Source organism: Suncus etruscus, chromosome 2 (assembly GCF_024139225.1).
Source record: "Suncus etruscus isolate mSunEtr1 chromosome 2, mSunEtr1.pri.cur, whole genome shotgun sequence".
Classification (NCBI taxonomy): Eukaryota; Metazoa; Chordata; class Mammalia; order Eulipotyphla; family Soricidae; genus Suncus; species Suncus etruscus.
In genome coordinates, this window is record NC_064849.1 from 15,548,663 (window position 1) to 15,561,417 (window position 12,755).

At 37.5% G+C, this 12,755-nt stretch overlaps 1 protein-coding gene across 1 annotated transcript in view; it reads right to left on the bottom strand.

The window, feature by feature from the left end:
- Window positions 1-11,913, bottom strand: part of MYO5A (myosin VA) — a 150,238-nt gene extending 138,325 nt beyond the window's left edge. The window contains 1 exon segment of the mRNA XM_049769351.1: window positions 11,769-11,913. Coding sequence (XP_049625308.1) covers window positions 11,769-11,830 — 62 coding nt within the window. The 5' untranslated portion in view covers window positions 11,831-11,913.
- Between the last annotated feature and the right edge of the window lie 842 nt (window positions 11,914-12,755).

Below are 12,755 nucleotides of genomic sequence, written 5' to 3' on the forward strand. Positions count from 1 at the left end.
CCACCACTGTCCCATTTCCTAACTCGCTCCACCCCTTGCCTGTCTTCAAGAAAGGCACTATATTTTTCTCTATCGTTGTTATACTAGCTCTTAGTACAGTTATTTCTCTAACTGCACTTACTATTCTTTGTGATAAGCTTGTTATCATGGTCTGGTCCTTCCAGCCCTCAGCTCTATTGTCTCTGAGTGTTGTTATTATTATACTGTCTTTTTTTTTTAAATCCCACAGATGAGTGAGACTTGTGTGCTTATCTCTCTCTCCCTATGACTTATTTCACTCAATATAATAGTCTCCAAATCCATCCAGGTATAAGCAAATTTCGTGACTTCATTTCTTCTAACAGCTGCATAGTACTCCATTATATAGATGTATCACAGTTTCTTTAACCACCCATCTGTTGTTAGGCATCTGGCTTGTTTCCAGATTCTGACTATTGTAAATAGTGATGCTATGAACATAGGAGAGTGGAGGGCATTATTGTATTGTGTTTTTGTGGTCTGAGGATATATCTCTAGCAGTGATATTGCCGGATCATATGGGAGCTCAATGTTCAGTTTTTTAAGGAATAGCCATATGTTTTCCCAAAAGGCTGAACTAGATGGCATTCCCACCAGCTGTGAATGAGAGTTCCTTTTCCCCACATCCACACCAGCAGTGGTTGTACTTGTTCTTTGTGATGTGTACCATTCTCTGTGGCATGAGATATCTCATTATTGTTTTGATTTGCATCTCCCTGATATGGAGCATTTTTTTCATGTGCTAATTCTTTCTCATCACTATATCCCACCAATACTTGTTGTTCTAATATTTTAGCTATATGCTGTTCTCACAAGTATGAAATGATATCACATTGCTTTTGTAATCTGTATTTTCTGATAAGTGATAATGATATTATTCATACATTTATTGGCTATTGGTATGTCTTCTTCAGGGGAATATCCACTCATCTCCTCTGTTTGATGGAATTACTAGTACTGATGTGGTTGAGCTTGTGATAATATCTTGGATATTGGATATGTATTATTTACAAGTATTTTCTCCCATTTGGTAGGATATCTCTTCATGTATGGTGAAGTTTCTTTTACCATGCAAAACATTTCATGAGCCGGAGTTACAGTACAGTGGGTAGGGCGTTTACCTTATTTTCATGGCCCATGAGGTTAATATTATGTGGGCTAGACACCAAACACAAAAAAGTTCTAAAGAATATAACTTATAACAGGGACCAAAGATAGTACAGTGGGTAGAACATTTGCCCAGCACACAGCCAACCCAAGTTTGATCATCAGCATCCCATCTAGTCTCCTGAGCATTGTGAAGAGTAATTGCTGAGTGCATAGTCAGGAATAACCCCTAAACATTGCCAGATGGCTCCCCTCAAATAAAACTTATCATTAGAACTAAGACAACCTGTAACACACATCTATACTTCCTGTATATTCTATACACCCTTGGACCTCTTCATACCACCATCTCTATATGTTTTTGGTATTCAGTTCAATCTCCTCTATCAATTTTGGATACACACAATGGTAGTTGGATACACACAATGGTAGTCTGGTCTGGGATAATACTTCTGGGCATTCTTAAAATGGGTGGGGTCAGATTACCCTTTTACTCCAAAACCACTGCAGCCACAGCAACAGCCAACACTCAGCTCCATGATGAAACTCAAATAATCTGAGCATCTGAACCTTCTCACATGAGGTCATATTACAGGTTGAACTCTGGGATATTTTCAAAATGGTATTAGGTGAAAACACACCACCACCACCACCACTACCACCACCACCACCACCACCACCACCACCACCTGAAAACCTAGCAGCCTCCACCCATATATATAAAATCTTGGTGGGGAAAAAAATAATTTCCTCTACCAAAAGAAAATAATGATCACCAACTCTTACCAGGTAATCTGACTCTACCCAGACAGAATAGTCCTATGGAGCATTCTCAGAATGGGTAGGGGCAGATTCCCCTTTTTACCTGAAGCCACGGCAGCCACCACTATACCCAAAAACCTTCAACAGAAACAGCCTACCTCCTAAACATAATCTTATCAAATGTCACACCACCAAATTTGTTACAGATCCTGAACTCCAAGAGGACACGTGACATCTCAAAATTTCACAGTAGTGGGGCTGGAGAGATAGCATGGAGGTAAGGCATTTGCCTTTCATGCAGAAGGTCAGTGGTTTGAATCCTGCCATCCCACATGGTCCCCTGTGCCTGCCAGGAGCAATTTCTGAGCATAGAGCCAGAGTAACCCTTGAGTGCTGGCGGGTGTAACCCAAAAACCAAAAAAAAAAAAAAAAAAAAAATTTCACAGTAGTGTCAGGCCAATAATATCTCAAGAAATATGCTGAGAAAGTACCATAGAAATCTACCAGTCTCAATGAGCCTAAAGAGTAACAGAAGGCTCAACCAGAACCAACAAGTACCCAGTTAATTCTTTTTTAATTGATATTTTTATTTAAGCACCATGATTAAAAATGTGTTTGTAGTTGGGTTTCAGTCATAAAAAGAACACCACCCTTCACCAGTGCCATCACCAATGCCCCTCCCCATTTTCTTCCTCCCCCATCCCCTGCCTGTATTCAAGACAGGCATACTACTTCTCACACTCAACATTGTCTTGAGAGTTGTTGGTGTAGTTATTTCTCTTAATTGAATTCACCTTTCTTTGTGGTGAGCTTCATAGCATGAGCCGGTCCTTCCAGCCCTAATCTCTATTGTCTCTGGGCATTATTACAATAATATCTTATTTTTCTTAAAACCCATAGATGAGTGAGACTATTCTGTGTATCTCTCTCCCTCTGATTTATTTCACTCAACATAATAGCTGCCAGGTACATCCATGTATAGGAAAGTTTCATGACTTCATCTATACTGACAGCTGCATAATACTACATTGTGTATGTACCAGTTTCTTTAACCATTCATCTGTTGAAGGGAGGGCATCTGGGTTGTTTCCAGAGTCTGGCTATTGTAAATAGCCTGCAATGAATATAGGTGTGAGGAAGACATTTTTGTATTGTCTTTTTGTGTTTCTAAGGTATATTCCTAAGAGTTATATAGAATATATGGGAACTCAATTTCCAGGTTTTTTTTGAGGAGTCTCCATATTGCTTTCTATAAATGGTGGGCTAGACTGCATTCCCACCAGCAGTGAATGAGAGTTCCTTTCTCCCCACATGCCCTCCAGTATTGATTTTTCTTGTTCTCTGTGATGTGTGCTGGTCTCTATGGCATTAGATGGTACTCGTTGTTTTGATTAGCATCTTCCTGGTGATTAGAGATGTGGAGCATTTTTTTTCATGTGCCTTTTGGCCATCTGTATTTTTTCTTTGAGGAAATGGGGAGAAGAAATGAACAGGCATTTCTGATGAGGTTAAATGGGTTTTATTTGTTGTTGTTAAGTTCTGTTAGTACCTTGTATACCTTAGATTTTAGCCTCTTATCTGATGGGTACAGGGTGAATAGTGTCAGTGTCTCTCATTCCATGGTGGTCTTTGTATCCTAGTCACTGTTTCCTTTGAGGTGCAGAAGCTTCTCAATTTTATGCAGTCCCATTTGTTCATCTCTGCTTCCATTTGTTTGGACAGTGCTGCTTCCTCCTAGAAGATGCCTTCAGTCACAATGTCATGAAGTGCTTTACCTACCTGTTCTTCTACATACCTTATGGTTCCGAGTCTAATATCAGGGTCTTTAATACAGTTGGATTTGACCTTTGTAAATGGTGTTAGATAGAGATCCCAATTCACTTTTTTGCATGTGGCTGACCAGCTGTCCAAACGTCACTTGTTGAAGAGGCTTTCCTTGCTCCATTTTGCATTTCTTGCCCCTTTATCAAAGATTGATTGTATGTCTGGGGAACATTCTCTGAATACTCGTCTGTCTTTATTCCAATACCATGCTGCTTAATGACTATTACTTTGTAATACAATTTAAAGTTGGGGAAAGTGATGCCTCCCTAGTCATACAACTTTCTAATACCCATCCATTTAGTAGTTTCCCCAGTGTTCATTTCCACTGCCAGTTTCCCTGTTTCCCTCCCAGCCTGTCTCTATGGCAGGCACTTTTCTCTTCTTTCTCTCCTCTCTTTCTCTCTCTCCCTCCTTTTTAGGCACTGTGGTTTACAGTACTGTTACTGAAAGTGTATCATTATATAGTACTTACCTCCTTTAAGCACCTACTTCTTGTCTAGAGTGTTAATTTCCAACGAACTATTCTTTTTTTTTTTTTTTTTTTTTTTGGTTTTTGGGCCACACCAGGTAACGCTCAGGGGTTACTCCTGGCTATGCGCTCAGAAGTTGCTCCTGGCTTGGGGGACCATATGGGACGCCGGGGGATCGAACCGTGGTCCGTCCAAGGCTAGCGCAGGCAAGGCAGGCACCTAACCTCTAGCGCCACCGCCCGGCCCCTAACGAACTATTCTTAACAGTACCTTTTCTGTCCTAACTGCACTCCCAACCACTTCTATAGTTTTGAGTACTTGTTAATACTCAAATAACAATTTGAAATAAAAATAAAAATAAAAAATTAAATTAAATTAAAAATAATTTGAGTATTATTAAATACTCAAAACTATAGAATATACTATAGTTTTTTATATACTGTTTATTTATATCCCATAAATAAATGTGATCATTCTATGTCTGTCTCTCCCTCATTTCACCGAGCATGATACTGTATATCCATGTATAAGCAAATTTCATGACTTCATTTTTTTTTTTTTTTTTTTTTTTTTTTGGTTTTTGGGCCACACCCGGTGATGCTCAGGGGTTACTCCTGGCTATGTGCTCAGAAGTCACTCCTGGGTTGGGGAACCATATGGGATGCCGGGGGATCGAACCGCGGTCCGTCCTAGGCTAGCTTAGGCAAGGCAGGCAGGCACCTTACCTCTAGCACCACCGCCCGGCCCCTCATGACTTCATTTTTCTTAAAAGCTACATAGTATTCTACCATGTAAATGTACCACAGTGTTTTTTTTTTTATACACTCATCTATTCTTGAGAACTAGAATTGTTTCCAGATTCTGGCTGTTGTGAATTGTGCTAGAAGAATATAGGAGTGCATGTTCCTTTTATGCATTATGTTTTGGGGCTCATAGGGTATATTACCAGAAATGGTAATGCTGGGTCATGTAGAAACTCAATTTCTAGTTTTTTGAGGAATGTCCATATTGTTTTCCAAAAAGACTGAACCAGTCGACAACTCTACCAGCAGTGAATAAGAGTCCTTTTCTCCTTGCATCCATTCTAGCACTGATTATTTTTGCTCTTTTGTAAGTGTGACATTCTCTTTGGTCTGAAATATCTCACTATTGCTTTGTTCATCTCTTCTCCCCATTTTATAATGAGGTTAGAAGGTTATCTCCTTGTAAAGCTCTATCAGTGCCTCTCTTAGATATTTTATCAGAAGGATATTCAGAGAGTAATTTTTCCCAGTTCATGAGAGTTTGTATTCTGGTAATCATTTCCTTGGAGGTACAAAAGCTTAATCTAATGTAGTCACATTGTTTATCTTTGCTTCTACTTGTTTGGTCAGTGGTGTTTTATCCATAAAGTACCTTTAGTTTCAATGTCATAAAGTATTCTTCCTACATTTTCTCTATGTACCTTATGAATTCAAGTCTAATATCAAGAACTTTAATCCATTTTGATTTTACTTATATACATGGTATGAAAGGTATCCAAGTTCTGCTTTTTTTTTTTCCTTGTAGTTGACCAGTTTTCCCAGGACCACTTATTAAAGACAATTCCCTTAGTCTACCTCTCATTTTTTGCCCCTTTATCAAAGACTAACTGATCATATACCTGAGTCTGCCTTGGCATATTCAACTCTATTCCATTGATCTGAGGCTCTGTCTTTATTCTAATACCATGGTCTTTTTATCACTACCTCTTTGTAGTTCAGTTTGGAGTTGTGAAAAGTAATACCTAACATTTTCTTTTTCCCAAGGATTGTTTTAGCTATTCATGGGGAGAGAAGGGGAGGATTGTTCCAAAAGAATTTCAGAAGTGTTTAATCTATTTATTTGAAAAATGGATTGGATATCCTTATAGGAATTACACTGAATCTGAACAATGCTTTCGAGAACACTCTCATTTTAATGGTTTAATTCTCCCAATAAATATGCAGGGGATGTGTTTCCATTTCTTTGTGTCCTCTTTTACTTCGTGAAGTAATGTTTGGTAGTTTTCTTTTAAAAAAAAATTATTGATTGATTGATTAGTTTTGGGATCACACCCAGCGGCACTCAGGATTACTGGCTCTGCACTCAGAAATTGCCCCTGGCAGGCTGGAGGATGATATGGGAAACCAGGAATCAAACCAGGTTCCTTCCAGGTTTGCTGCATGCAAAGCAAATGCCCTACCACTGTGCTATCTCTCCAGCCCTGTTTGGTAGTTTCTTTGTACAGATCTTTTACCTCTTTAGACTGTTTCTGGGGTACTTGATTTTTCTGAGGCACAATTGTGCATGAGATTGTCTTTTTAATATCTTTCTTCACCTTCATTATCTGTACATAAGATAATGAAATCAAATTTTTCATTTTACTTTTGTAGCCTACCACTTAACTATACAAGTCTATTGTTTCTAGACATGTTTTTATAGAGTTTTTGAGATTTTCTAAATATACTATCATGCCAGATGTAAATAGTGAGAGTTTTGACTTCTTTCGCATTTGGATGCCTTTGCAGTACTATACTGAATAAAAGTGTTGGGAGTGGGCAAACTTGTCTTGTGAATGATCTTAGAGGGAAGGTGTTTAGGTTTTTCTCACTGGGTATAATATTTGCTGTGGGCTTGTGGTAAATGGCTGACTACTGAGAGAAGTTCCAGTTCCCATCTAGTTGAGAGTTATTTTTTATCATGAGTGCTGTATATTATCAAAAGCTTTATCTGCATCTACTGATATAATCATATGATTTTTTCTTTATTGAAATAATGTATTAATTAATTTGTATATATTAAATCATCCTGCATGCCCACGATAAATCATGGTATATAATCTTTTGGATGAATTCCTAATTCTATTTATTAATATTTTATTAAAAATCTTTGTATCTGTGTTTATCAAGGATATTGGCCTCTAATTCTCTTCAGTTGTGTGTGGTGTCTCTATTTATTTTTGGTATCAGGATGATGTTTGCTTCATAGCAATTGGCAGTTGCTATGAATAAAATTCTTCAATTTTTTGGAAGAGTCTCAAAAGGATTACTAGTAGGTCATCTTTAAAGGTCTGAAAGAACTCACTAGTGAATCCATCTGGACCCGGGCTTTTGTTTTTGGGTAGACTTGATTCTGGACATAGAGCAGCTAAGAAACTATTTGTCTAAAAAAAAAAAAAAGTATTTGTCTGAGTTTGCATTGCAAAGTCATCTATGAGTGTCGTTTCTACCTTAAAGATGAAAAATAGAACTTCCATCTTCCACAAACAACCTGCTTTTTTGTATAATTTCTTTCCTCACAGTATATGACAACTCTAACCTTCTTCATGTTCAAATACCTTGCACCCATCTCCGACTTCTCTCTCTTTTTTTTTTTTTTTTTTTTTGGTTTATGGTTTTTGGGCCACACTCGGTGTTGCTCAGGGGTTAATCCTGGCTGTCTGCTCAGAAATAGCTCCTGGCAGGCACGGGGGACCATATGGGACACTGGGATTCGGACCAACCACCTTTGGTCCTGGATCGGCTGCTTGCAAGGCAAATGCCACTGTGCTATCTCTCCGGGCCCCAACTTCTCTTTTTTTCTTTTATATATAAGCATGATTTCTGTTCAATGTTTCTTAAATATATACCCAAAATTCATGCACTTTTTTTCCATTTTTGTTAACCTCAGAACCAGATTATCATTTCTCTTGTTTAAATCAATGTAAAAACATCTAGTCTCCTGGCCTGAATAGCATCTTTCTCATTATAGTGAGAAATATAAAAACTCATTATAGATTTTTAGTTTATTCTATTTTTCATTATTTGTATAAACATTATTATTTTTGTTGTTATTGTATCACTAAAACTTATATTATCATAATCACCATCATTGAAGATCAGATCCGGCACTCCAGTCCACAAGAGTCACCTGCAAAGCTGAAACTCTTGAACTCAGAGAACCTGAAGCCTCATGTAGGAGAGCACAGCTCCCACACACCATTGATACTAGAACCAATGATTGTTGGTAGCCTCTAGGGTGGTACCTTAGATATTTCATATCATATAAATTAATAAATTTCAATGAAATCAGAACCCCAAAGGTAAATTATAAAATAATACAAAGATTAGAAGAAATAAATTCCTTCTTAGTTTGGTGTGAGAAACTGTACTTTAGGGCTAGAGAAAGTACAGTAGGTAAGGCACTTGCCTTGCATGTGACCCAATTCAATCCATGATACTATACAGGGTTCCTGGAGCACTGTCAAGGTTACTTGGCAGTATAGAGCCAGAAACTGCCCCTAAGCATGGCTGTGTATGGTTTAACCCCTATTCTACACCTCAATAAAAGTAAAGAAAGTAAACAAAGGATTTCTATTAAGAATTCAAAATTGGGGTCAGAGAGATAGCACAGTGGTGTTTGCCTTGCAAGCAGCCAATCCAGGACCTAAGGTGGTTGGTTCAAATCCCAGTGTCCCATATGGTCCCCCGTGCCTGCCAGGAGCAATTTCTGAGCAGATAGCCAGGAGTAACCCCTGAGCACTGCCAGGTGTGCCCCCCCCAAAAAAAAAGAATTCAAAATCAGGGGCCAGAGAGATAGCATGAAGGTAAGGCGTTTGCCTTGCATGCAGAAGGACGGTGGTTTGAATCCCAACATCCCACATGGTCCCCCGAGCCTGCCAGAAGCAATTTTTGAGTGCAGAGCCAAGAGTAACCTATAAGCGCCACCAGGTGTGGCCCAAACCCTCCCCCAAAGAAAGAAAAAAAACAACAGACCATTAAATGGAAAGAGAGCTTAGGGTTAAGGTATGAGTCTGTGAACAGAGCAATCTTGTTCCAAGGCTCTTAATGAAGATCAACATAGTTCCGGAGCACTGTCAGGACACAATCCCTTGAACACAAAAGTAATCCATAAATAAAGATGGGTAGGGCCCAAAACCCAAACACCAGAAAATACACAAACACACACACATACACACACACACACAAACACACACACACACACATATACACATACACATTCTGTTTGAGGCCATGAGAAAATGTCACTCTTAAACAGTGTTGGCAAAGAATTACAAACTTAGACAACTCTTCTAGAAGAACTTTTACAAAACCTAACAAAATTGTATTCATCCCTGCATTTTGAAGTATCCACACTTTTAGAACTTACTTGAATCTACATCTCTAAACACATAAAATATATTTACACTGGCTTTTTATTAGAAAACTGTTTTGTCATTGAAAAAATGTTGTAAATAAACTATGGAAAATTAGTTAAGGAAATGAGGCAAGACAAAAATACTAATCTGAATAACTTTGGAAATCAAGTACATTATTATAAGACAAAAGTTTACCACTTTTGAAAAGGTAAATTTTCCACACAGATACTCATTAGCAATTTTGAAACTACATTTTGAGTATCTTGGGACTGGCAAACAAGTATTTATGCTGCAAATAAAGAGTTTTAGTTTTATTATTTTTGTTTCATTTTGTTTAGGGACCACACCTCTTAGTTCTCAGGGGTTACTCCTGACACTGCACTGAAGAATCATTCCTGACAGGTTTAGAGGACCATATAGAATGCTTGGGATTGAATCTGTGTTGGCCAGGTGCAAGGCAAAAGCCCTACCAAATGCATTGGTCCAATCCCAGACTCGTGATTTTCAAGGTGAACAGAAAGAACTAAAGGAAAAGACAAGAAAAAGTATGAATTGGAAGTAAAGATATGAATATAAACTCTAGGATTCTACATGTATAGGTAGACACAGAAATATACATTTATATATGATTTAATATGATAGTTTGAAGTAATAACATATCTAGTAAACTCACTCAGATTTTAGATTCTATGTGTAATTTTTCAATTAAAACAACCAAAACAGGGGCCGGGCGGTGGCGCTGGAGCTAAGGTGCCTGCCTTGCCTGCGCACGGACCGCGGTTCGATCCCCCGGCGTCCCATATGGTCCCCCAAGAAGCCAGGAGCAACTTCTGAGCGCATAGCCAGGAGTAACCCCTGAGCGTCACAGGGTGTGGCCCAAAAACAAAACAAAACAAAAAAAACAACCAAAACAAACAAACAAATAATTGCTCCTTAAAAATGCCCAAAATAAGTATTAGTGCAAGGGATTAGGAAATGAGTGTAGTGTACATGTAGTGAGTGTACATGTAGTGAACATGTAGTGTTCCCACTAACGAAAATGCTCAGAAAGTAATGGAGGAATATTGAAAAGACACATAAAAGAACTCCCAAGTCTCATCTCAAGTGATCACAAGTAATGGTGTTTATTAAAAGTAATCTATAGGATCAAATATCCATGGATCCACATTAATATATATTAAAAATAAAAACAATAAACTATGGGGCCAGAGCGATAGCACAGTAGTAGGGCATTTGCCTTGCACATGACTGATCTAGGACGGACTTTGGTTCAATTCCCTGGCATTCCATATGGCCCCCTAAACCAGGAGCAATTTCTGAGCGCATAGCCAGGAGTAATCCCTGAGTGTCACAGGGTATGACCCAAAAAAGCAAAATAAATAAATAAATAAATAAAAATAAAACAATAACTAAATGAAGGAAAGGAAAACTTCCACATAGCAGCATTTTGTTCAAAACTGTAGAAGAAACATAAATAGCACTAGTTTACAAATATCAGTAATATCTGAAGAAAATCAAAGCACTAGATATTAAAATTATTGGGGTTTTTTTGTTTGGTTTGGTTTGGTTTGGTTTTAGGCCACATCCAGTAACACTCAAGGGTTACTCTTGGTTCTGATATAAGCAATCACTCCTGGCAAATTCAGGTGACCATATGGGATGCCAGGAATCTAGCCCAGGTCTGTCCCAGGTCGGCTGTGTTCAAAGCAAACACCCTACCGCTGTGCCATCTCTCCGGCCCCTAAAATTATTAAGTATTATGAGAAGTAAAATATTTGCAATGTATTTTCCCATAAGATTTATTTTAGTTTTAAGTTTTAAATTTTAAAAAACAAAGCCTGTGTTTTAATCATCTTGTCTAGATAATAATTTTAAAAGGGAACAGTTATAGTATAATAGGTAGGGTCTTGCAAGTGGCCAACCTGGTTTAATCCCTGACACTACACATGGTCCTCTGAGTTCTGCCAGGAATGATCCCTGATTACAGAGTCAGGAATAAGCCCTGAACACCACCAGGTATGACCCAAAAAACTAACAAAAGTTTAAATTTTAAAAAAAGCTTTTAAACTTATCTCAAATTTTTGATACTTATTACTTATTTGACTGCACAATTTGGTACATTAAAACATATATACACAAAATTACTTACTAAATAGTCATATTAGACATATCTTTTAGTAGTAGTAAATTTTGATATGCTTATCTATAAAAAGACATCACCTACCATTCCCTAGAACAGGAAGAAATTTCAAAGGCAGTTTTAACAAACTACGTATTTTTATACAAATGTGGTTATTTTAGTAATAAAGCATGAGCTGATGTAAATAGTCTAGCCTGCATATCTAATAACTGACAGGTTGCCATTTGCCATATTTTAAGATATCTGTTACTCAACAAAAATAAAATTAATACTTAATAAGAGTCATGAAACAATGCCAGTTTCCACCAACCTGGCCATTTGCTTGTAAGCTTCTTCAGCTACTGCAAAGATATGTGGATCCATGTCACCCATGTTTTGACCACTGTATGCATTAATAATATCTTCTCCATAAATAGGCAATTGTTCATAGGGATTTATAGCTACCAGGACTATACCTGGAAATAGAGGGGAAAAATAACAAAAGAAAATTTCAGTTATATATAATTAGGCATATTAAACTTGTCAAGTGAGTTTAATTTTATTAAACACAAAATTTAATTTTTTAAGTTTAAGTTGATAGTGAACTAACAAATTGTTAAAGATAAAAATGTACCTTGGACTTTGCCTCTGAATGATAATACTAATCCTAACTAAAACCATAAAACAGGATTTGATTTTTTGAAATAACTAAAATTATAACAATGTTTAAAGGATCATAGATAGTAATTAAAATAATCTACTTATAGAAATGTATTCAAATACAATGTGAAAACTATCACAACTATTTTGTTTTTATTTTAAAAATACCTGTGATAACATAGTTAACATAGTGTGTAAATTCATGTCCGTGACTTAGAAAAGTAGTGCTCCTCCACCAGCACAAGTGTACCCAAGATCCCTTCCACTTCCTAGTCTTACTTCTAGCCTGTCTCTTACCCTTTCTAATTATTATATATTTCAATTATTAAAATTATTTTGGGGGTGGTTGTTGGTTTATGTTGTTGTTTTGTTTGCTTTAGGCACCACAACTAGCAGGGCTCAAGACTTACTCCTGGCTCTGCACTCAGGGATCACTCCTGGTAAGCTCAGGAGACCATATGGGATGTCAGGAATAGAATCCAGATAGGCGATGTGCAAGGCAATTGCACACTACCCCCTGTACCATCATTCTGGCCCCTCTCCTTCTATTACTATTCTTCCACTATTATAATCATCGCTACTACTCAATCACCACAGTTCTGCTGTCAAAGACCAAGGTGCTGTTATAATTAGATACTATCCATTTCATGACTTTATT